The 25555-nt window shown below is 57.3% G+C and overlaps 2 protein-coding genes across 4 annotated transcripts in view; one reads left to right on the forward strand and one right to left on the reverse strand.

The window, feature by feature from the left end:
* GPC1 (glypican 1) overlaps positions 1–2017 on the forward strand; it is a 28671-nt gene extending 26654 nt beyond the window's left edge. Inside the window, exon 9 of the mRNA XM_032857656.1 lies at positions 23–2017. Within this exon, the coding sequence (XP_032713547.1) occupies positions 23–255 (233 nt within the window). The 3' untranslated portion in view covers positions 256–2017. The remainder of the gene's footprint in view (positions 1–22) is intronic.
* Positions 2018–2634: 617 nt separating this feature from the next.
* ANKMY1 (ankyrin repeat and MYND domain containing 1) overlaps positions 2635–25555 on the reverse strand; it is a 41930-nt gene continuing 19009 nt past the window's right edge. For 2 of the 3 annotated variants that reach the window (XM_032857657.1, XM_032857658.1), the window contains exons 12-18: positions 24055–24162; positions 21878–22009; positions 18854–18967; positions 18384–18549; positions 14140–14218; positions 13281–13441; positions 2635–2926 (exon numbers count right to left, since the gene is read on the reverse strand). In XM_032857657.1, coding sequence (XP_032713548.1) covers positions 2790–2926; positions 13281–13441; positions 14140–14218; positions 18384–18549; positions 18854–18967; positions 21878–22009; positions 24055–24162 — 897 coding nt within the window. In that variant the 3' untranslated portion in view covers positions 2635–2789. Of the gene's footprint in view, positions 2927–12029; positions 12273–13280; positions 13442–14139; positions 14219–18383; positions 18550–18853; positions 18968–21877; positions 22010–24054; positions 24163–25555 lie in introns of those variants that run through there. The other variant, XM_032857659.1, reaches the window with a different exon arrangement.

Consider the following 25555-nt stretch of genomic DNA (forward strand, 5'->3'; position numbering starts at 1 on the left):
TGGAGCATCCTCTCCTCCCCAGGTGACGACAGCAGTGGCTCGGGCAGTGGTGATAGCTGCCCGGACGACCTCTGTGACCGGAGGGTCAGCAAGAAGAGCTCCAGCTCACGCACGACCCTGACTCATGCCCTCCCCGGCCTGTCGGAACGGGAGGGCCAGAAGACTGCGGCTGCGAGCTGCCCCCAGCCCTGCGTGTCCCTGCTGCTGCTGCTCCTCGCCCTGGTCCTCTCAGCTGCCAGCCCCACGTGGCGGTAACTGCCCCAGGCCCCAGGGACCGTGGCCAAGAACTGACTTTGCCAAAACGCAGAACAGATGATATTTAATTCTCCATGGCCTAGAGGACCCAGGGCAGGACAGGGAGGGACAGTGAGGGACCTCAGCTCTGTGACTGCACTGGAGGGGGTGGGGGGCAAGGGCATTGGCCCTCCCTCCTGGCTCCACCGGCCACCCTGGCTTTTAGTTTTGTAGGAGGCCCTCAGGTCAGCCAGGAACAATGTCCCCAAAAGCCATGTATTTCAGGGACCTGGGGGATGCCGGTGGCCACCTCCCGCCTGCCCACCTGCGCCTCTCCCCCCAGCTCCCTGAGCAGCATCCCGCTGGAGAGAGCGAGCCTGTGCCTTCCTCTCCTGCCTCTTCCCACGGAGAACTTTGGGCTCCAGGTGTCAGAAACCGAGGCCCAGCCCTGGACGCCTCAGGATCCCCGGGAGGGCAGCGGGGTGTCTGCCATTTAGGGGCGAGCGGACCTCTGAGATTATGCATGAACCTTCCGACTCAGCCAGGCCCCCGTGATCTCACACACACACACACACACACACACACACACACACACCCGCCGAGCCCCTCAGCCTCCAGGAGAGTTCTACCTGGGCTGGAACCCTTGCTGACTGTCCATGTGGACCTCATTCTCTCCAAGGACCAGCTGCAAAGGCCTGGGGTGCACAGGGGCCGCCATGGGCACAGCCTCACCCCTCTGGGCACTGCTCTTGGGTGACCTGCGTGCAGGGCTTGGGGTGCTGATCCTGGCCTCCCCAGGAGAGCAGGCTAGGCTCTCCGCAGACATGGGCACCCCCTTGAACACAGGGCCCCACGACTGTGCAGAGGGCCTGCCCGCCCGTGCTCCTGCCTCACCCCACCAGACCTGGGGCCCCACGCTCCTGGTGATGCAGGCAGTGCTGGAGGCCACACCTGGCCAGAGGATCTGGGTGGCCGGTGAAACTTCTCAGCCAGGGGGCCTGACCCCGCGAGCCAGAGGGCCACCTGGGTCCCTCCTGACCCCGCCAGCTGTAGGGGCCTGGGGGGCTTTGATAGTTAAGGGCTTTTCCAAACGTACAGACATTCATAGACGCTTTCCATCTGTTCACTCAGAGCTGCTTTTCAGCTCCTCCTCCCAGAGCTTGGAAGGGCTGGGGGTTCGCGGACCTGGGGGCCATCCCTGCTCACTGGGGCTGTCCAGACCCTCCCCCAGGCTCAGGACCTCCCTCCCTCCCTTCCTGGCCCCAGCTGCCCTGGGGAGGGGGCTGGACCCCGCCAGAAAAGGGCTCAGGCAAGAGGACCCTCGAGGGTCTGTGGGATGCTGAGCCACTATGGCCAGGGACAGCAATCCTAACCAGCACCAGGGCCCGACAAGGCCACTTAGCGCTGCTTTGCCTCACCTCCCACGCTGGCCAGGGCCCCCAGCCTATGCCCCACCGGGCAGCACACTCCCACAGGCACTCCCACCCACAGTAACCCTGCTCATGCCAGGCTGGGGGGCAGGGCCTGGGGCCTCCTTCCCTGTAGGTGAGGGCCAGCTGGACTCTCAGGGTCTCTGGGGTGGTGGCTGCCTGCGTGCCTGGATGGCAGCATATGGCTGCACATGGCTGTCCCATCGGGGGCCTACACTATACGTCTCCCTGCTGGGGCGGCCCAGCACAGCCCCCAGCCAGGTGGTAGCCAGGCCTGCTGTGTCCTGCTGCACGGTGTCAACTGGCATCCTATGCTCTTGAGTCCTTGTACGAATAAAAGATTGGAGAGCTTGTATGGCTGCCACGGACCCCTCCTGCACAGCTTGGGCGGGTGCATGCCCCTGGGCCGCACACAGCAGGACGTGACTAAGGCACATGGAAGGGGTTCTTGCGCCCAGACGGCACCCCTGGTCTGGGTCTCCCCGTCCCACCCTGGGCTCACACAGTGCCTGGGAGAAGGAGGAGGCCAGGACCCACCTGCTGTCTACTCCTTCTCTGCTCTGGACTCACATCCTTTCACCGGCCCCAGGAAGCTTCCAGTTCCTCCAAGTAGCCTCCGAGACACCCAGGAGGCCAGAGCGTGGGGACCGTGTGGTTCTGAGGCCAGGCCTGTCTGGACATCCCAATGGTCCAGTCTGTCCCCAGGGCCGAACAGGGCCTGCACCAGGGGCAAAACTGCCAGCCCCACCCTCTGCCCGGAAGCAAGAGCTGCCGCAAGGTCACTTTATTTGGGAACTGCGGCCATGCTAGTCTGCCTGGAAACGCCTCGCACAGCCTCTCCTCCGTGGGCCTATGTGCCGAGGAGCCAGTGGCCAGGACCCTGTTCCCCTGTGCAGGGGTGGGGGGTGGCGTGCCCTGGGAGGGAAAAACAAGGCTTTTCTAGGGCTTGCAGCTCCTTGTGGCTCAGCAGTGACCAGGGGCTCACCAGCCTGCCCACCCTAAAGCCAGGGGATGGCAGGGTGGTCCAACTCCTCCCAGCGGGTGGGGGTGGGGGGACGGCCTCCCTCCCTGGGCGGGCTGGGACACAGCCTCCAGAGTCCACGGAACACGTGGATCACCAGACACTCATTCCTGGTTGTATGTGGAGTAGTTTTTCGGCCGGCCTGGTGGCTTTGGGGGCTCAGGCTTCTGGCTCGCCTTCTTGCCCAGGTGTTTTGAGGACTTCTGGAAGTTCTTTGTGAACACAGCTGATTCTGTTTTCCCTGTGGGGGAAGGACACAAATGAGGTGGGCTTCCAGCACCAGCCAGGGGCAGGTGGGGACCAGGTCAGGGAGAGGCCGCTCCCTGGCTCTGGGTCCCAATTCATTCCCCTGGAGACAGCCAGGAGGCCGCATACATGAGGACCAGCCCCTGCTGGCAGCCGAGAGCAGCCAGCCCCTCCAGCAGGCAGGCCGGTGCAGGGCTCCACATGCACACATGCGTGGGAAGTCATGTCCTTCCCTCCAGGAGACCAGTGCTCCTTTACCTGGAGACAAGCCCTCTGGCCAGAAATTGCACATATAATCAAAGGGCTAGCTCTAGTTCAGGGTAGACAACAGATCTACTAGTAAATGTGGAAGGATTGGAACTGGGGCCTGTGCTCCCGCAGGAAACAAGATAGGTGGCAAGTCGCGGGTCCAATCTGTCAAAGGTGGGGGTGGGTGTAGGGCTGGTGACGGGGCACGGACGGACAGGACCCAGTGACGGGCAACCTCGGTGAAGGGAAATGCTTCCCTCCTTCCTTTGCGGGGCCTGAAAATGTGAGCAGGACCCTGCACGGTTTCTAGCAGAAACCCATTTCTGGGCCCGACCTGGGAAGGCAAAGAAGCGAGGCAGCCAGGAACCTCCCAGGAGCCTCAAACCACACAGCAGCAGCAGTGGGAACCAGACAGACTGTCCCAATCAAGCGTGAGCCTTGGGAGGAAACACCAGGAAATGTCTGGTTTTGATGCTCACAGCGATGAGCCCGCCCCTTCGGACAGCTCTGCACACTGCACACTGCACGAGGCAAGGAACGCCGCAAAGCCAGTAGCCGTCGTGGGGCTCTGGAGTATGGGGGGGCGCTGCTGCCAGGCGGGGCTCTGCCCAGAAACCATCTCCCCAGAGCGGAGTCCCGCTGGTCCTCAGCCGTATCAGGCAGGATTCCCCGGCCCAGGCAGAGTAAGAGGCCCTTGGGAGAAGGAGTCCCATTATCACCCACGATGGGAATTTAAATTAAAAATTACAGCATGCCCCAAAGACACCCACCACTGAGAGCCAGAGCCCGAGAGCGTCAGGTTGGCGGACAAACAGTCTACAGAAGTTTGTGTGGGGTCAGAGAGATGGAAGCCCTCGGGTTAGAACAAGCCCATTGTTTAAAAGAAAACAGCAGACTGGGAAAAGCATCAGCCAGAGCTGAGATGGGGACCCCACAAAGGAGACAGGGACCCCACAGACATGGGGACCCCACAGGAGGCAGGAACCACACAAGAGGTAGAGAGGCCCCCCACAGAAAGCAAGGGCCCTCCCCACAGAAAATGAGGACCCCACAGGAGGTGGGGCCTGCACAAGAGGCAGGTTGGCAGGAGCTCCATGCCTTTGGGCAGCTGTGGCAGGGAGGCAGGTCAGGGGCTCGGTGAGCTGGTTGTTTCGGAGAAAGGAAAGCCCCCTGCACCTCACCCACAGGCTGGCAGCCTGAGTGCAGCCCCCAGGCTACAGAGACCAGGCCTGTCTGAGTCCCTCTGGAGGAAAGTCTGGAAAAGGCAAGTCTGAGAAGGGGAGCAGATGAAGGGCTTGCGAGGGGGTGGGTGAGAAGGGCACGTAAAATAACCCGTGGGGGGCCCTCGACTAGCTACATGGCAAAGCTCAAGCAGTCCCCTACCTCACACCAGCAACATGTGAACTGGGGACAGACTAAGAAGCAAACTGTAGACAGCCACACTTCAAGCACAGAGAAGACAAGGGGACATTATGACCCGAGGGCACAGCAAGCGTCCCTGGAGACAAAGAGCCTCAAGCCGCAAGGACGCCATGGGCATCCGTGGCCACTCCAATGTTCCGTCCTGCACAAGACGGACCAGACACGAAAGCACAGGCCATGGCACACATCACTCGAGAACAGAGCCATCCCAGCGAGAACATGCACCGCAATCCCACTCCCATGGAGCCCAATCCCTGACACGGGACTCCAAATGCTGGAGAAATAATGAAGAGGATGGCGGGGCGGCCCAGTCAGTTGAGCATCTGGCTCGACTTCGGCTCAGATCGTGGTCTCAGGGTCATGCAATCGAGACCGAGCCCTGAGTCAGGGATTCTCTCTCTCCTTCTGTCCCTCCCCCCCCGCTTGTGTGTACGCACTTCCATGCTCTCAAATAAATAAATCTTTAAATAATAAATAGGATAAATAATTAGTTACATATGAAAAAGTGCTCAATTTTCCTTATCATCAGAACACAGAAAGAGATTTTCCAAAGCGCTATGCAGTGTAAAATCTTACAATAGAAAGCAGTCCCACATGCCTTTTAGGGACACAAGAAGGAAAAGTGAAACCATCTAAGGGGACAGGAGTGGAGGCCTGGCTGCCTCTCATTCCGGTTCTTTAAAAACCAGGCATGGGATGAGCACAGCTCAGGATGGACATCAGTGCGGACAGGTGTCTCACCCGAGTGGTGGTAGGTCAGGGATCCTTACATTGTTTTGTGGATTTTTTAAGATGTTCAAGGTGAAACCAGCCCAGATACAGGTTTTGTGGGGCTGTGAAGCTTTTCAAGTGTGGGGAGAGGTGGGTTCTTCAAAATAAAAGAACCCAAACCACAAACAAAACTAAGCCAGACACACTGGCTTGTGGTCAGTCTGTAGCCGGGGCCCAAGGAAGGGGACAGGGCAGTGCCTGCCTCCCAACGACAGGGTGGGGGGTGCCTCCAGTCTGTGGCAGGAAAGGAAACCACAGCTCCTGGCCCTGTGTTGTCTGTGTCCTTCCTGTGACCTACCAGGCCACCCCATTGCCCGTCTCTCCAGAGGTCACAGAACACTGGATTCTGGGTGGAACCCTGACAACCGTGGGTTCCAGGCCCTTGGAGTCCATCACTAACATTCCAGAAGGACCGTCCCTCTCCATCCTGAGCTCATCTCGGGCTGCTCCTCTCTCAGACGCCCTGGATCACTTCTGTTCCTGGCTACCTGGGCATCTCCTCCCAAGGCTTCCTTGACCTCACCTGGCCACCCCTCAGGGTGCCACCTGCTCTCCCAAGGGCCCGGGGAGGGGTCATAGCAACCAGCCCAGTCCCTCCATCTCCCCAGCCCTGGCCCTCCGCTCACACCCCGAGGATGGGGTTTCCTCTCAAATGCCTCATCCTTGCCTGGCCCTGTGGGCTCCCCTGATCCAAGTGGAGCCCATCAAGCCCTCGCTCCCCCTCCTGGGCCTCGCCCTCTCTAGAGCACACTGCCACAGATGCCGCGTGCCCGTGGCCCTGCACGCTGGCTCCCCAGCCGGAGCATCCCTCACCCACCCCCTGCCAGGCCCTCTTTCTCCAGTGCCCTCCTGACCCACTGCTCCCCCACTGAGCCGGGCTCTGTTGTAGGCCAGGTCCCCTGGAGCCGTGGGCACTTCCAAGCTGTGAAGCCACACATCTGATCACCAAGGGCACCCCACACACATCTGCCGTCCTGCTCCCCACCTGCCCCAGCTCACCTGCACCTGGCAGTGACCTCCTAGCACCGGGGAAGGGAGCAGGGCATGTCTTTCCCCACCAGAGAGAGGGTGCCAAGGGCCCAGGTGAGTGACCAAGTAGAGCCCAGAGGTTCAGGAAGACAGGAGCAAGGGTCAGGGGATGGGTGAGCAAGGGGGTTGTCTGGGCACACTCCCAAGCCAGAGGAAGGCGGGGAGTGGCAGGGAGAGAGGAGGTGGGTGGGGTAGTCCCAGACCAGCCTCAACAAACCTAGCCCACGGGAGCTGCCTGGGTGAGCCCCCTGTTAACCCAGCACTCCACCTGCTCAGCACTACCCTCTACACACACATGCACACACAGAGACACACATGCATGCACACATGTGCACACACATGCACACACACATGCACACAGAGACAAGCACACAGAGGCACATGCGCAGACACAAAGACATATGCACACACATGCACAGACATACACACACAGAGACACGTATGCAGGTACGTGCGCACATGCACACAGACACATGTACAGACACAAAGATATACCTGCACACACAAACATGCACACAGAGACACACATGAACACGCACATGCACACACAGACATACGTGCACAGAGTCACACACACACACATGCACAGACTCATGTGCAGACACTCAGACATATGCACACACACTTGCACAGACACACGCACACAGAGACACATGTATAGGTGCACACACACATGCACACAGACACACAGAGACACATGTACAGACACAGAGACTTACATGTACACACAGACACACATGCAGAGACACAGAGACACATATACACATGCACAAACACATGTACACAGGCACACACATGAACACAGACACACATGCACACACATACACACACATATCCCCTCCACAGTCCAGCGGAGCAGGAGGAAGTCTCACACTCCACTCCCTGTTCTGTAGGCCACCCCCTCCTCCCACAAGCACTCCCCACAGCAGGACCAGCCATGAGATCACACCCCACCCCCAGTACAACTTCCATCGCTAACCACGTCCACCCTGAGGGCTCTCCCACAGCTCCTAGAGACACAGGGCATGTTCTCTGCAGCCCATCCCCCACAGGTGTCCCCCACATGCTGGGTGTTTCCATGCTGTGCTCTGCCCCTGCCCCAGCAGGCTCTCCCTGGAGCACCCATCCTTCCCACACCACTGCCTGGCTGGCCTACACTCCTGCCCTCACAGTCCCGAGGCTCAGGGGAGCACCCAGACGGACCTCTGTGCCAGGCCTGCTGAGGCGTTCCCATTCCAAGGTGACTAGGCCCTCACAAGTCACCAGGCCCTGTGCCCTATCCCCTCTGAGTGCACACCCCCACTACTGTCCTCCTACACCCCCAAGTCCCAGGGAGGCCAGCTCCCCATGACAGTGGAGCCCACAAAGCAGGGGCATGGGGAAGGGGGGGTGGCTTGGCATGGGGCCTGACCTGGGCACAGTGGGACCCTGACTCTGCAACAGGGCCCAAGTGACCCCAACTCCATGTTCACAGGGAGCCAACAGGCTGCACACACTATGGTCAGAGGAGAAGGAAACGGGTCCCCCCAGAGCCTCAGGGACACCTCATGCTCACAGAGCAGAAGCAGGGAGAGGGGCTCAGCGTCACAGAACCTTCTAGGAGAGAGCTGTGTGCTGCAGCTTTCCCCAGGACGGGTGGCCAGACAGGCACCCCTTGATGCACACTCTGGCAGGACTGGGCCTTGGCTCCGAGTGGAGTAAAGACAGTTTGGTCACAGAGATTCTGAAGAGCAGACCAGCTGCCCGCTGCTCTTGTGACAGGCTGGCTGTGCCCTGCTCTGGCTGGGGTCTCCGTGGACCGCCGTCGGGGGGATCGGACCGCAGAGAGGACACAATACTGTCCTGCCGGCCAGCCTCCCTACAGCCTTCCCCCTACCCCAGACAGAGCTTGGCACAGAGCAGGGTGATGAGGCGCACAGCATCCACCCCCTGCCCCAATGACCCAGCGCCCTGTAAGGCCCAGGGAGGAGGCGCCTGGGTCCGGGTATTCCCAAGATACAAGCGGCGGGATTCCTGAGGAACAGAATGTTCTGGATGACAGAGGGGCCATGGTGGGGGTGGGCAGGCGGGGGCGCTTCACATGGAAGGGAAAACACACAAAGGCACCCAGACCAGTAAGTTAAGGGAAGTCCAGAGGAAAAGATTTAAGCCGGGATGATTAACTTTGGTGTACAATCCCTAAAATGTAGCACCTGTATCCTTTCAAGAAACGGGCTAGAAGCATCCCGCGTAGACACAAGGCTGCCGCACTGCCACTGACAACGGGGATGGAGCCGCCACAGGCTTCTTCCCACTGAAGAAGGAGCCACAGGCTCCAACCCAGAGAACCGGGGCCAGGTTCGGCGCCCTGGACACCGGGGAAACCCCAGGCCCACAGGGAGGAGGAAGATAGGGCCTGTGCACCCCCAGAGGCACGGGGGAGGTGGGGCCTGTGCCCTTCCCCACCCCCCACCCGCATGCATGCAGGGAGGTGGGCCTGTGCCCTCCTGGTGGGGCCACCCCTCCCTGGCCCCAAGGAGCCCTGCACAAGCTGGCATCCTCGCAGCCCGGGAGACTCTGCTGGAAGCACCATTCCTGTCCTGCTGGAGTCTGGCAAGGAGGCATTTGTCCCACAGGATGGCTCTCCCTTCTAGAACACAGACTCCCGCATGGTAGGGATCCAGTTGTCTATGATATTCAGGAGCTGGGAGCATGGCAGTCAGGGGTAACAACCCAATGCTCCTGTGACCCAGAAGCTGGAGAGGACTCCACAGTGGCCTTCTGGGAACAGGAGGGGAAGAGCCACAGTCTTCAGTTGGGGGCTGAAAGGGGGGCTGGAGCAGTCCTAAGGGGGACAGTGAGCTATGGGTACAGGGGAGCAGCCATGCAGGGGACTTGGATGGGACACAAGTGAGTGCAGGAGCAGCACGGGCTGGCCTCTGCTGGCTGCAGGGACAGAGAGGAGGGCCATGGTGGTGGGGGCAGGAGGTTCTGGAAGTGGCCCAGTTGGGGAGAGCTGAGCAGACTTCCCCAGGGATGGTGTGAGGAGAGACAGGGAGAGCAGCCAGTGGGGACGCCTCTGCTCAGGAAACTGTCAGACTCGACCGGACAGGGACAGCACAGACTTGCCTGGAAGCCTCAAGCCACTGAAGATGCCACATGTCTCCCAATCACACTAAACAATTAGAATAGTTACAAAGTGTCAATAAGACATTTCTGAACCCAACAGGCCAAATCAAGTCATCTGAAGAAGCACACAGTAACAGCTAGCATCTTCCGCAGGGACACGGAGCCCTGAAGACTGTCCCATGGCGGGGACAGGGCATTCCGAGGCTGCAGGAGCCACAGCCTGGAGCATCCCTGGGAGACTTGCCCCTCAGTGGGATTCAGTCACCACTAGCCCCGTGGGCAGTTCTTGCCAGCTGGCTCTCAGATCTTACACAGTAATTCCGGGCTGACTATAAAATTATAAGTGAAACAATAATGCATGAAAATTAAAATCTGATCGAACCTTGTATAATCTTAGTCTGGGGACTGCTTCCTAAATCTGCCAGCAAACCAGACCCTGAAGGACAGGACAGATGGATTTGACAACAGAGTGAACAACTCCATGTAGCGAAGTTCAAAGGGAGAGAAGGTCCTCCCCGAAACAGGCTGCAGGGAGGGCGGCAGGGTCTGGAGAGAGCTCTCCGGAGGCTGGAAGGGCAGGAGTCTCCAGTAAGGGACCTGAGGAAATACCTCAATGCCACATTGCCGCATCCGTGTGTGGAGAGGACCTTCAGCTCCTGCGTGAGTCCCCGGAAGACGGAAAGTGGAAGCTCCTGGCAATGCTCCCTACGGACCAGGTGTCCCGGGGGCGCCACTCTCACTGGCCTCACCAGCAAGCAAGCTAAGATGATTATGGGAACGCTCCTAAAACCTGAAAATGCAACCTCTGTGAATTCTGCCCAAAGGAAAACTAGGTGGGAGGTAGGTGTGTGTGTGTGTGTGTGTGTGTGTGTGTGTGTGGCCCCCATCCACGAGTGAGCCCTAAGACAGTAGACGTCCAGTGGGGCAGGTGGTGGGCCGGTGCCTCTGTTCCTCCAGGAAAATGATAGGACACACGCAGTGCCCCAGGAAGGCAGGTTAACATCACAGGAGGAGCCATTTAATTAAAAACAAATGGACACATGAAAACACATGTGTGCACGTGCATGGGGGCGTGTGATATACTTGGTGTGCACCTAGGCACAGATTACAATCTAATCTGTTCAGGGGATCTGTTCCTGAGCAATACGATGAGGATTTTCAGTTTTCATTTATTTTATTGTGTCCTTTTTTTAACAATGGGTGTAGATTGCATGCATCATCAGAATAAAAATACTATTTTCATTTGGGGAAAATTACGTTGCAGAAAAATATATCCTAGCATAGGAAGATGGGTGGTTAAGTTTAGAATATACCCATCACGCTCCCACATCACGCGCGTGGTATGTGCTGTATGGTGCGTGGTGCGTGTCTGTGGTGTGGCGGGTGGTGTGGGAGGGTGTGACGGACAGCGTGTGTGATGTGTGTGGTGTGTGTACACAGACACAGATGGGATTGGCAGCACACACACCAAAGTATTGGCAATGGAAACTTCCGGGTTTGGGGATAATTGGCATCCAATTTTTTCTTGCTTTTGTGTGGATACATATCTCTGAATGTAATAATTAACAAGAAGTTCAAAATTAGGAGGTGCTCATTAGGAGCACTCTGGAGGTGGGAGCCACCCACACCTCTCCATGGGCTTCCCCCACCCAGGCCCCGGCCCCTCCCTGGGAAGTCCCCCCAACAGCCACAGCCTGGGGCAGGACTGGCCAACACACACCTGCAGAGCTACACAAGTGCTCAGGTGCCCTCCTCAGCCCTTTTTCTGGGAGCCCCCCAGGAAGCTTCCCACAAAAGGAGCCCCATCTTTTATGAGAGCACCGGGAAATCAGGCAAAACCATGGCTGCCGGTGGGGCTGCCTTGACCGGCAAAAAGCTGGCCTAGTTGGGGTCCCTGCCCCAGCTCAGCCCCCTCCCTTTCCCAACTTCCTCTCCCACCTGCCCCCCCCCGCCCCCCCCCTCCTCCTCCCTGGCCATGCCCACCACCTTCTTGCTCTGCGGCCTGGCACCCCAGTCTTCAGTCCTCCCTGCCCCCTTCCTGCCACCCTCTGTGAAGGCAGACCCACCACCATCACCACCACCACCATCGATGTGCAGCGCTCCTCACAGTCACTCCCACACCCCCTCTGTCTCAATCACTTCAATTCTCCTACCCAGCGTCTCAGCCCCGGAGCCTGCCTGACACACACAGACACTCAATAAATACACACAGAAGAAATGGACGCATTCCCCCCTCCCCGCAACTCTTCTGGGCACCAGCAGGGGGCCTGGAGCCTTCCAACAGGAATGCAGAGGGACACCCCCTGGGAAGCCCCCAAACGTTCCTCAGGGGTGCAGGAGTGACCTTCTGATAGTCATCTCTAGAGCTCCAGTACGGAACCTCATCCACCCAACCTTCCCGTCAACTGACAGATGCCAGGCACCAAGTAGTCAGGGATACCTCGGAAACTCTGGGCTTGGCGTGGCAGGGGCGGGTGGAGCAAGGCACAGAGGGTTAAAAACACCCCCCATGGGACCATTTTATTCTGAGATCAGGAGGGGCCCTTGCCATGCAGGTGCAGACAGCCTGCATGAGGCCAGAAGAACCCAGGGCCAGCAGCCTGGAGGCGGCCCCGGGTTGTGGGTGCCCGCAGGTGGGGATCAGGGCCACCTGGCCTGCGCTGGGCCCTCCCTGGCCTCAGGCATCCAGGGCTGCTCGCTCCGTCATTGAGTTTCTTCCGCCCTCTGGTGCAAGTCCTCCAGATGGGGCCCTGGAGGAGGAACTGGCAGGGAGGAGGAAGGTGAGGGGCCTGGGCTGTCCCCGGGGAGGCAGAGGCCCCTTCAGGAATGCAGAGGAGCCCCGCGCCCCCTGGGGACCCTACCAGCTTGCCACAGTTTGGGGCGTCCCCCCAGCTCTGCGAGTCCCGGGCTCCCCACTACATTCAGAGAGACAAGAGCCCCGCCCAAGCCCTGCTTGGCGTCATGCTTGCACATGTGTGGCATGCACGGCGATGACTCAGTCTCTTCAAAGTGGGGGGACTCCCAGATTGGGCTCTCCAGGCCAAGGGTGCCTTGTCCAGGCTCACGTGCACCCCACAGGAGCCCCAATTCACAGAACGGGCCTGGAGACGACGGAGTGTCAGAGCTCAGAGAGGAAGGGTTCCAGTGGCACAGGCCCAAGGGCAGCAGTCAGCCCAGCCTTTCTGTCCATCCATACCAAGGACAGGCTCGGAGAAAGAGTGAAGCAACACCTGCCCCTCTCCCTACCTGGTCAAGTCCCAGGGGGCAGCTGTGCACACAGCTTTGCTCCCCATCAGCTGCCCTCAGAGCAGTGGAGCCCTGGTCCTGAGTCACCATGCATGTGCCCACAGCTTCTCCCCAGATCATCCAAAGGAGGGTACATTGGGAGGGTGGGCTAGGAAGAAGCTTCCAGAACCAGTGCCAATGCCAAGGGCCCTGTGGTCCAAGGAAACTGGTGCCCACCAGGGCCCCCACGTGTACAGAGGAGCCCCAGGGATAGTGCCCCGGTTCTGCAAGTCCCTGGCCATGCCCACCTCCAGGGAGCCAGGGGTTCATGACCCCTAGAGGAGGGGAGGGGAGAGGGTGCTCAGCCCCGTCCTGTCAGCACAGCAGGCCCACCTGGGAGTTCTGGAAAGCAGCTGGAATCCGAGAGGTTTTGGGGAATAATACAGACCTCCCCCCCTCCCCACCCCACAGGCCCATGTCCTCAGACACAACAGCCCCCACGGCAGCCCCCACGGCAGCCCCCACAGCCGGGCGTGCAGACTCACCAATGACCGACAGGGAGCAGCAGTCCCGCTTGTGGAAGTCGCCCCATGCCCTGGTCTTGCAGGACTTGCTGCAGGTCAGGATCCCGTAGCAGCGGGTGCAGGGAACCAGGCGCACACCCACGGAGCGGCCACACTGGGAGCAGAACTTGAAGAAGGGAATCCTGCACGGGAGCCACAGGGGCAGTCGGGGGGGTGCCCGCCCTCTGGGCCCTGCCGCCCCCACAGACGGGTGCTGGTGCCAGGCCCACCATTCTCCTCACTGGGTGGCCACTCGCATGTGGACGGGGACCTGAAATCCCTGTCCAGGGATGTCCAGCTCTTTCAAACCGGAAACACAACACCATGGTCAGAACAACACAATGCCACGGCGTTGGGGACCCTTTTGGGCCACAGAGCAGGTGCAGCTGACCCTACAGGCCCACTCACATGCTCTGCGTCAGGAGGAAGGTGAGCCCCCAGGGTGGACACCACCCCCTGGCCTGTCCCCGCTCAGCACCCCCACCTCACCCACCGGGGTTTCCTGCAGTCAACTTCCATGATGCTCACAGGGATAGCGAGGTGCCCATTTATTTAGAGACACCGTTCTGGAACAGCAGGCTGTGTACAGAGCCATGATCCCAGGGAAGGGCCGGTGGGGAAGGGGCTGGGAGGGCTGCAGGACCCCAGGGCAGCCCAGCTGCTGTGACGGCAGAAGTGTCTTCAAGAAGCAGAGCCAGGGCTCAAACCCCCCTGGGCCATTCTACAAGGGCCCTGCGACCCCATCTGCCATCCTCATCTTGGCCCACGCCCATGGCTGTCCTGGGCAGGGGCAGTCCAGCCAGGCCACGCAGCCCAGCCCGCAGCCCCACTAGCCACTTACATCTCCTGCTCCTCGGCACGCAGCGACTTGGATGGGCTGGTGCTTTTCCGCTTCAGCCTCTGGTAGGGGGTCAGCTCCACTGCAGCGACAGAGAACCGTGGGTCCCCCTAGCCATGCTGCAATGCCCGTGGGCAGCAGAAACCCGGAGCCTCCCACCTCAACCTCTCTCCTGTGGTGGGCCCACTCCCAGCACTGCAGAGAACCAGGGGGGACCCCAAGCCTTCTACAGCCCAAAGCAAGTCAGAGGACACAGAGCAGGGGCTGGGGCACTAGGGCGTCCACCTCTGGGGAGGGGCTTCCCCTCCTTGGCTTCCCTCTGCTTCTGCATCCATCTCTGCCATCGGCTGGCTCAGTTAAGAGGCCATGCTTTGGCCTTGACTAGCTCACGATGCTCTCCAGAGTGAAGACTCCTGGCTGGCTGTCAGGCAGTTGGCAGCAGGAAACATGTGGGCTGGGGACCAAAGGCCAGTGAAGCCCCCCCCCAAGGACAGTCTCAGGTTCTGCTCCACCCGCCACCTTCCTCTCCTCAAACAGCATGTCAGCCCCCTCAGGAAGGCCACCTAACCTCTAATGTGGCAGAAACCTCCCAAAACAAAGCCCTTGTTGTGAGGACCCCATGGCCCCAGAGCCAAGCCACCAGGAGAGGTGACGGTCATGCAGAACCGGAAGTGGGGCTGAAGGGGTGGCAGCTCTGCAGTCAGTTCTTTTGAAGGACATGGGCAGGGTAAAAGGAAAGCACCTCCTTGTGTTAAGGCGGTGGGACTCTTGCAGCTCTGATGACCTAGCATTCGCATTCCATCCTGTCCACACATGTGAAGTGCACAGAACAGCGGCTCACACGTTTGCAGTGTGCAGACATCACCGTCCTCAACTTTACAACATGCCCATCCATTCAGATGGGAGCCTGGCCCCTGACAGCTGCCTTCCCCCTGGTCCTAGGCAACCACTGACCTACTTTGTCTCTATGGATCGGCCTATTCTGGACATTTCCTATGAATGGAATGGTATGTGTGTGGTCTTTGGTGACTAGATTCTTTTGCTTAAAACAATGTTTTTTGAGGTTTATCCATGTCCTAGCATGCACTGGCAGTCCATTCCTTTTTCTGGATGAATCATATACCATTGCGGGGATATGCCACAATTTGCTTATCCATAATCCTTTGATAAATACTTGGGTTGTTTCCATTCTTTGGCTTTTCTAAATGTTGCTACAAACGTGTGAGCACGAGTTTTGTGTGGACATATGTTCCCATTTCTCTCAAGTGTATACCTAGGAGCGGAATTGCTGGGTCACATCGTAACTCTATGATGAACATTTAAGGAATGGCCAGACTGCTTTCCGAAGAGGCTGCACCATTTTCTGTTCCCACCTGCGAGGTGGGAGTGCTCTGCTTTCCCAACGTCCTCGCCAGCACCTGTTACTGACTTCCCGATTATCTCCATCTTCGTGGATGTGGAGGGACAGCTCAGGGCAGTTTGATGTGTATGGGACTGGAAACTGATGATAGCATCCTCTCATGAACTGTTCACCATTTGTAGATATTTCTTCGGAGAAATTTCTATCCAAAGTCCTTGTCTACTTTTAAATTCAGTTGTCTTTATTATGGAGTTGTAAAGTTTTTTAATTTATCATACATACAAGTCCCTTATGAGATATATGATTTTCGATATATCTTCCCACACCATGGGTTTTCTTTTCATTTTCTCGGTAGGGTCCTCTGAAGCATGAAAGTTTTTTAATTTTGATGAAATCCAATTTATCCATTTTTTTCTTTCATCACTCGTGCTCTCAGTGCCATAGCTAGGAATTCATTGCCAACTCAGAGGATTTGAAGATTTGTCCCTATATTCTCTCTGAAGAGATCTATAGTTTAAGCTCTTGCAGTTAGGTCTTCAACCCAAATTGAATTCAGTTTTGTATGTGGTGTGAGGTAGGGTCAAACTTCATTCTATGGTGTCTGGATAACCACTTGTCCCAGTCCCATCTGTTGAAAAGTCTGTTCTTGCCCTCATTTCAAAGTGTGGGCATCCTTGTTGAAAATCAGCTGACATGCACATGTATTTATTTCTGGGACCTGCGTTCCAGTCCATCGGTCCATATGTCTGTCTTCTTGCCAGTGCCACACTCTTGTTATTGTCATTTCGCAGTAAGTCTCGATTTAGGAAGTGTGAGTCTTTCCACTTCGCTCTTTTCTTTCAAGATCACTACAGTTATTCTGGGACCTTTGTAATTCCATATGAATGTGAAAATCAGCTTCCCCATTTGTACAAAGGAGGCGGTGGGATTCAGATAAGGAGATGTCTTCCCATTTACTGAGGCCTCCTTTAACTTCAGCAACATATTGTAGTTTTGAGAGTGCAAGTTTCACATGGCTGTTGTTAAATGTATTTCCAAGTATTCTATTTTTATTGATGCTACTGTAAATGAAAGTTTTTTAAATCTCATTTTTGGTTTGCTTGCATATTGATCTCATATCCTGCAATCTTAGCTTAATGCACTTGTTAGTTTTAATAGTGTAATCATTTTATATTTTGTATTTTAATATTTATATGTTTAGTTGAATATTAGTTGCAGTTTAAAAGGATTCCCAGGATTTTCAGTCTTCAGGATAATTTCTGCAAAGAGAGACAGTTTAAGTCTTTCCTTTCCAATCTGAATGACTTTCTTTTTCTTGCCTAGTTACGATGGCTAACAACTCCAGCACAACATCAAACAGAAATGGTGAGGGACACATTCCAGTCTTCTTCCTGATCATAGGGCAAAGCATCCTGTCCCCCACTGTGGGGTCTGATGTATGCTGTGGGTACATCACAGCAGTGTAGGACCCCCTAATCAGGTTAAGCGAGTGCCCCCTCTCTTCCTTGTTTGTTGTATGTTATTATGAAAGGGTGTTGGATTTTGACAAATGCTTTTTCTACATCAGTTGAAATGATCATGTGGTTTTCTTCTTCAGTCTAAAAATGTGGTGTATTACACTGATTTTGCTGTTGTTAAACCATTCTTGCATTCCAAGTTCTGGCTGCAAGCAACCAGGGAGCAGAGGGGACAGAGCTCAGAGGTGGAAGAGCCAGGGTGCAAGGAGTCAAGCTGTGTTGGGGCACAGGGGTCCGGCGGCTGAGGCAGAGCTAGGTAGAAGCAGCAGCCACCATCCAGAGGGAGAGCCTGTCCTATGCAACCGTGGCCAGAGCAGTGACCTGTGTGATTCCTGGCAGACACAACCCCAGCCCCCTTGGTGACTTGAGTGCAAAGGCCACTGTCCTGGGTATATGACTCTATACTTCCTGGGGATACCCTACTGTAGAGAGGAGACACAGATGGCTGACCAGCATGCTAAGGGGCTGGTCTCGCACAGTGTCCTGCTCTCCGGGGAAGTGTGCTCGGCTCTCAGCAGATGGCTTTGTACCAGGAGTCCGGCTCTTGTTAGAACTGCCATTACTACATCTAAGAAGCAAATTCCCTGCATGCACTTAAGTTTTTTCCAGATCCTTCTGGGGATCCATAAACCTGTCTTCCGGGTCACCTGGGTGGCTCAATGGGTTAAAGCCTCTGCCTTCAGCTCAGGTCATGATCTCAGGGTCCTGGGATCGAGCCCCGCATCGGGCTCTCTGATCAGCAGGGAGCCTGCATCCCCCTCTCTTTCTGCCTGCCTCTCTGCCTACTTGTGATCTCTTCCTATCAAATAAATAAATAAAATCTTAAAAAAAACCAATAAGCCTGCCTTCCAAGTCTAATGACCTTGCAGCCCCTCCTTCCACTCTCTCGCTCAAAACTCCACTGCCTCGGGCTGGCTCTGCCGTGTGTTGCCCCTGGCCAGCCCACGTGGGGCCTCAGGACCCAGGGCCGCACCCCCCAAACCAGGCAACACCAGGCAGGAGCACGGTCCCCATTTCAGCCCCCGGGAGGTAGCTCTCCAAGCAGAGGGCAGAGTGGGTCCCTCTTCCTCCTGCTCCAGAGCTGATCAGCCCACCTCGGGAGCCTGTGGCCCCAAGCCAAGAGTGTCCTGAGGTTACCCTCAACTGCTGGCATCCCATGGAGCAGTGGGGCCTGCCCCCATGACCCCCGCCCATAGGAGAACAAAGCAGGGTCCTGGAGCCACTGAGCTGTCATGGAGCAAAGCCCCTGCTGCTTCCCACTGGAGGGCGGCGTGGCAGCCTTAACCAGCTCAGCCAGAAACTCTCCGTTCTCGGGCGTCAGGCCTATGCCATAGCCTGTGAGGACAGACGTCACGGCCTGTGACCCCCACCTTTCTTGCTCAGGGTCAGCAGCTTCGGATCCCACTGACTCTCCTTGGCAAAGACAGCGCGGCGCAGCTGGAAGCCCATATATTCCAGGAGCCTCTTGCGGGCCAGGAACAGCTCCCGCTCGGCTGGCATTAGCATGTGGAAGGGGCAGTGGGCGATCTTCCGGTCCTGTGGCACAGCATCCCGTCACAACCAGGGACCGCATGGCCCCAGCCAACCGCCTGGCCACCCAGCATGGGAGGGACACGGATCCGGGCCAGCACAGGGGAAGCCCACCTCCCCAGGGTGAGGACAGCACGGAGCAGTGCTCGGAAAGCTGGCAACAGGCGCCCCGGTGGCAGGGTGTGCTAAGGGTGCAGCCCAGGCTGGGTTTCGCTCCGAGGCAGGAAGGGCCTGTGGCCCAGCCTTGCTCAAGGGACTCTCAGGGCCCCACCCCTCACCCCCATCGCCAGTGGGACACTCAGAGCCATACCTGGTAGAATTTGAAATACCCATAGTCGACAGCCGTGCCCACAGCCACCCTGTCCCCCTGCATGAGCGTCACGGGGTTCAGGATGTCAGCCCCATGATGAATGAGCCGATCAATCTGTGGAGAGCAGAGCCTGAGTCACATGTGTGTGGACTCCCGGGCCACCAGAAGGCAGGATTCGGGAACCAGGGTGCCCAACACTGTGGCCCACATCACCTGCGGCTTCCCAGTCTTTGCACCGCGGCGGTGGCAGGGGGCAGCCCGATGATAGGGCCCCTCGCTGGAGAGCAGGTGCAGCCAGCAAGGGCTGTCATTGCCCTCACTGGGAAGGCAGGGAAGCCACCCTCTCAGGTATAAGGAGAGTCGGCAGACAGACAGACAGGATAGATATGCTGACCCCACAGATGACAAGTTAGGGCAGAGCATAAGGTAGGTCGAGGCTCGGCCACTGCTCAGGGAGCCCCCTCCCACCCCCACCACACCAGGGACTTGCTGTGGGTCTGTAACTTGAGGCTGGTTATGGTCCCAGTCCCCAGACCAAAAGCGAGAGGACAGCAACCACCAAGCACGTTCCAACCGCACCCCCAACGTCCGGGGCGCTCAGGGACTGCGGGTGCCTGTGCGCGCGCGGGGACAAAGTGCGTTGGTCGGCGAGCACAGGCAACTTCGGGCTTCTTCCCACTGAGTTCATTCACAGCAAACAGCACCCAAGAGAGGGGCCCACCTCCACCCTGAGGAGGGAGGGGGCAGGGACCGTAAGAGGCTCCAGGGTCTTACAGTCTCAGCTTGAATCTTAGCCCAACTGCAGAACCACGGGGCTAGGTGCGGCCCCATCCTAGCAGACTAAAACAAGGCTGTCACCCGCCAAGTCGCCCGCACCGCACGTGGCCTACTTCCCAGCCACATGCCAGTGGGCTGTCACTGGGGGGTGCTCAGCAGTCCCCCAACAGCGAGGGGAGCACAGCGCCCATGAGCGGGAAGCCCCAAGCCTGTCCCCAGATGTGTGGACCCTGCTTGCAGCCAGAACGGAAGGGCTAAATGCCTCTCTTGTGGGAGACCCCTGGGCACCCTACAACCCACGCGGGCAGGGCATTTAGCTGCGGTTGCTGGGCCTGGGGGTGGGGTGCATTTTCCTGGGGAAGCACAGACAGGAAGTCAGCCCTTGCACAGTCTCTGTCGTCATCTGGGCCTCAGAGACACAACCACCGTCCCAAGAGCAAGAGGCCAGCTGGTAGGACAAGCTCCAGGCTCATGTCAGAGTAGGAGGGGTTGAAGAACGCTATCGGACCATGAGCCACGTCAGGAGAGTGGGGGGCTGCCAATGGCAGGAGGGCAAGGGTTGGGGGAGGCCCGGTGTCCCACATCCCTATCACACGTCCAATAAATGCGTACTTCCTTGGTATGACAACATGAAGGCCAACCCCAGCTGGGGCTGGCAAAGTGCTGGGTGGCAGGCACAGGGGAGTGTCAGGGAGCCCAGAAGGTGGGGAGGTGGGCGGCTAAGGTGTGAATAACCCGTGCATCTAAGAGAGGGGATATGGCATTCCCATGCTGTTTGCCGAACTTTTATGCCTTTGTCGTGATAAATAGTAGTAATGAGTAAGTTGTACATAATTAAATCACTGAAAAGCCAACTGGTGGGTGATTCAGGGGCAGGGGCAGGAACCCACAGGTGTGTGAGGGTCCCCTTGATGAACCAGAAAGCAAGGCAGGCATCAGAGGCTGAGGGGACCCAGGGAAAGGCTCCTAAGGTCAAAGACAAGAGGGGCGCCTGGGTGGCTCAGTGGGTTAAAGCCTCTGCCTTCGGCTCAGGTCATGATCCCAGAGTCCTGGGATTAGCATCGGGCTCTCTGCTCGGCAGGGAGCCTGCTTCCTCCTCTTTCTCTCTGCTTGCCTCTCTGCCTACTTGTGATCTCTGTCAAATAAATAAAATCTTTAAAAAAAAAAAAAGGTCAAAGACAAGATGATTTAACGGTCAAGAAAGAGAGTCCTTCTACTTCCCAGATAATTATGGAGGCAGATGGCATGGTTGGGGCAAAGCTGACCTACCCACCCGCAGATCCAGAACCACGGAGAGGCCCCAGAAGCACATGTGGGGGCACTTCTGGGTGCTTAGAGGACAGGAGATCAGGATCAAGGGAGGATCCTTAAAATGAGATCCAGAAACATGATCTCAAGGAAAAGGGTTACTTCTTTTTCCCTAAAGTGGAACTGTCAAGTTCTCAACCCCCGTCTGGTGCCTCCAGCTCTTGGAGAACCAGACCATGGCCCTCAAGGAGCCGGGATAGCGAGCAGCCCACATAGAGCTGTCCCCCCATGGGTGCGGAAAGGGGCAAATGCACAGCACAGGGAGGGCCTGTCCATGCCGCACTGCCGTGGGAGACCCCAGGCCCCAGCATGGGAGTGAGGAGGGGGAAGACACACAAGGGGCCATGCTGGGGGCCTGGCGGGGCCAGAGCAGCTGGGAGGACAGACGGGGACTCTGAGGGAACAGCACAGCATGCAGGACCTACAAAGCAGAGTGCCCTCCTGGTCACACTGAGCCCACCCGGAAGAAACAGCAAGGCTACCAACAGCCAGGACACGGTGCCCCCAAAGACCCCCGCCTGGGGCATGGCACCTCCCCAAAACTCCCGCCCAGGGCCCGGCACCCCCCCAGGCCCCCACCCAGGGCAGGACCAATGCCGTTCCAGCACGTCCTTGACCAGGATCCCTCGCCAATGCCCACTCTACTCAGAAAATCCACGGTCCTGCCGCCCAACCAAAGTGATGGCCTACATCTTCCTTGAGATGAACCAGAGGACTTTGTCTGGCCTGTTGAGTGGGTTTGTACGTCACATGTTCAGGCCCATATAACATAAAAGGCAGGAATTCTGTGTTCTTTCTTAAGTACCGAGCAAGATTACTTGAAACCCTACCTGCCAGGAATGAAGCCTAAGCCAAGGGTTCCTATATACATGCCCAGACCCCTACATGCTAGGGCCCCTTGCCCTGCACGCCACCCCCCACCCCAGCCTCACCCCTCACCAGGGCCAGCTTGCTATCCATGCTCCTCTGGTGCTCATAGGTGAGGTCACAGGCAACACACAGGGCGCTGCCTAAGCCTTTGGTCAGCAGCAGGTTGGGGTCAGCTCCGTGGGACAGAAGCTCCTTCACAATCTGGTCACAGAGAAGCCCGTCAGCACCCCTTCGGCCCCCCTCTCCTTGTACGTGGAGGAAGTAGCTAGAGGTTTCTGCCATCCTGAGCACAGTGGCAGCCACACCTGGCCACTTCCTATCCGCCCCCCCACCGCAGGTACCACTGCTGTCCCAGCTCAGGGGACGAGGTTGGGGCAGGGAGAGGGCACACGGTGGCTCCCCACGGATGGCTGTGACACCCACCCCAGCAGCCCAGGGCTGGCACTTTCTCTGCACACTGTCTGTTTGCTCTAAATTGCTCCCTGCTCACATCTTGTTTTCCAGCCCCAGGGACCAGCACACTGCCTGGTGTGCGTCCCATCAGCCCTCCTCCCTGGGACCAGTCTGCCTTTGCCCCCAGGCACCTGAGTCACTGTGGTCACCTGACCAGACGCAGAATGGGACACATCTCACTTGCTCCTTGCTGTGTCCCCAGCCACTGGCCCAAGTACCAGCAGGAAGCCAGGAGTGACAGCATCTTGGCTCAGCAGGAGACACACAGGTGTGAGGTTCTCTCAAGAGCTTCCGTCCCCTAGAAGGCAGCTCTCTACCCTGCCTCGCCCACCTACATGACCAGGCACAGAGCAGATGCCCCTCTTAACTTGCTCAGTATATGACTCAAGGTACACATGAAGGGAGGAGGATGGAGAGAAGGACCACAGAAGCCCCCACAACGCTCATCACAGTGCCTCCCTTTTTATCAGGTCTCTGCTGATATGTCACCTCGCCACAGGCCAGAGCGGCCCCTGGTCACCTGCTACAACGGTGCACCCTCCATCATTCTCTACTCTTTATCCAGCTATTACTATCTTCAGAGCACTTACCACCACCTAAAATTTTGTGGCACTCTGGATTATGGTCTGTCTCCCACAGGAGAATGTAGGATCCTTGAGAGCACAGACCTTATTTTATTTAACATTTAATGCCTAGAATGGTATCTGCCTAGCCCTAGTGGATACTCAAAAAGACAACAGTTAAAGGAAAGGATGAATGGCTGTATGTATTATAGATTGCTGGAAGGAGGAAGGAAAGAAGGAAGGATGATGGATGAAGAAGGAATGGTGGAAGAATGGATGACAGACAGATGGATGGATGGATGGAAAGACAAATGGATGGTTGATGGTAAAAGGATGGATGGACGGATGGGAGAACAGATGGAAGGAAAGATGGATGGAAGGAAGGATGGATGTATGGATGGACATATGGATGGATTAGATGGATTGGATGGGTGGGTGGGTAGAAGGATGGATGGATGGTTTGGATGGATGTGTTGTTGGTTGGATGGATGTTTTGTTGGTTGTATGGATGGATGGATGGAAAGATGGACTGGATAGACGTGTGGTTGTATGGATGGATGGATGGAAAGATGGACTGGATGGACGTGTGGTTGAATGGATGGGTGGGTGGGTGGATGTGGGTGAGTGGATGGCTGTGTAGTTGGATGGGTGGATGGATGTGTCATCGGCTGGTTGGGTGGATGGATGGATGGATGGAAGGGTGGGTTGGATGGATGTGTGTTTGGATGGCTGGGTGGAAGGCTGGAAGAATGTATTGATTGGTAGGTGTGGGTAGGTAGGTGAACAGATGGATGAGTGGGTGGGTAGGTAGGTAGATCAACAGATGTATGGATAGATGGGGAGGGGCAGGCAAGGGAATGGATGGATGGACAGGTGGATGCATGGATGGTGAACACATAATCCTTGGCGGCAGCAGAAGATGGTAACTGGCCAAGGTTCCTCTCCCAGTGTCCTGAGGTCAGTGCCCGGGGTAAGCAGGGGTTGTCATCCGCCCATCCTGAGGAAGCATCCACCCAGCGGAACCATCATCCCCACCACCCACTTTCCCTTCTATTCTCTTCTCTCTCTGAGGTGCTCCATCCACCAGGGAGAGGAACCACCACATCCCTTACACTGTGCTGTCTTCATGCTACCCCCACCAACAGCAAGTGCAAAAGCCTGACTAGGGAGGCGGTCACGTTGAGGCAGGAACCCTGCAGGGGCCCCAGCCATGGGTATAGGACACCTCACCAGGTCATTTCCGCTGGCAATGGACAGGGAGAGTGGGGAGTGGCCACTCCACAGCATGTTGGGGTTCGCCTTGTGGGAGAGGAGGAGCCGGACTATGTCTCTGGCACACTGTGGGGGGAGAAAGGTGGGGCCACAGGTTAAAGAGGTGCCCTGACTCCCAGGAGCACCTGGGATGGATCATTAACTCAAATGCCATAAAACCAAGTTCGTCGCTGAATTGGTATTTCCCACACACCGGCTCCTGGCATGGCACACGAGACAGCTCTAAATTTTGGATGGATGCACAGACAGGTGGGGGGTTGGGTAGATCCTCAAACAGGAAAACGTTTGCTCAACATACATCATTTCCAACACAAAACAGGAAGGACACATGATGCACAAATTGCTTTAAGGCTTGTTCGCAAAGTGGAGGGGAGCGTCGGGACTATGTGACTCCAGGAGCCAGGCTGACCCATGGTAGCTATGGCTGGAAGAACATGCCCTGCCCCAGGACCCAGGGACCGTATAGGACACCAGAGCACAGGAGAAGCCCAGCCTCAGCAACAGGGGTGCATTCCATGCTGGAAGGGCCCATCCTTGCTCTCCCTGCCCTTCTCCCTGGGGACACCGCAGCTTCCCCTTCTCTCCTGCCTCTTCTCCCAGAAGCGCTCTGGAAGCCCTTGCAGCTTTGATTCCCCTCACAAGGACTCTTCCAGGCTCCAGTTCCCCCTGCAGGTGTGCAGACCCGGTGAGCAGGTTTGGTCCCACACCCCCGCCCACCCCCAGCCAGGCCAAGTCTGCTGAGGGGCTTCTGGAAAAGGGTCCCCCTGCTCTCCTCCCTGCCAGGACACACACATGATGGCTCAGAGTGGTGGTCTGAGCTCAATGAGCCTTCGACCAGGGTTACTGTGGGGCAGGGAGGCATGTTGGTGCCTCCACCTGCCCCTGCAGCACCACCCCACATCCACCCTAATGCAGGTCGTCACACCCTCACAACAGGACGGGTGTGCCCGATTGCAACCCTGTGTGGTGGCAGACCACCCATGCCACAGGCCCAAGAGGCTGGCTATGACTTCCACTCTGTGGGTGGGTAAACTGAGGCCCAGTTTACTATGTGCTCTGAGGCTTATTGACCCAGGCTGCACTGCCCTGTAGCACAAAGCCAAGTCTTGGTTCCCAGCTGCACCCACGCCCTCCACAGCCACTTGGCCTCCTGTGACAGGTTCCTGCACCCACCTTGTTGACAGTTAATCCCCAAGGTGGACAGGAGGCACGGCCCAGGGCTCTATGGAACAAGGCCACCCCAGGGTCCCGAAGCCAAGATGGGGACTGGCAGGGCTCCCCACATACACAGACACACAGGTGCACACGCATCCCCCATGCACACACACATAGCTTACATACATATGTGCCCACAGATAGGTGTGCTCTGGCCTACAAGTGTAAGTTTGCAGAGTCACGTGTGCACGTACACAGGTATGCACACACAGAACACACACATACACATTCGTGTGCATACACT

Source organism: Lontra canadensis, unplaced genomic scaffold (assembly GCF_010015895.1).
Source record: "Lontra canadensis isolate GAN:19392208 unplaced genomic scaffold, GSC_riverotter_1.0 scaffold13, whole genome shotgun sequence".
Lineage (NCBI taxonomy): Eukaryota > Metazoa > Chordata > Mammalia > Carnivora > Mustelidae > Lontra > Lontra canadensis.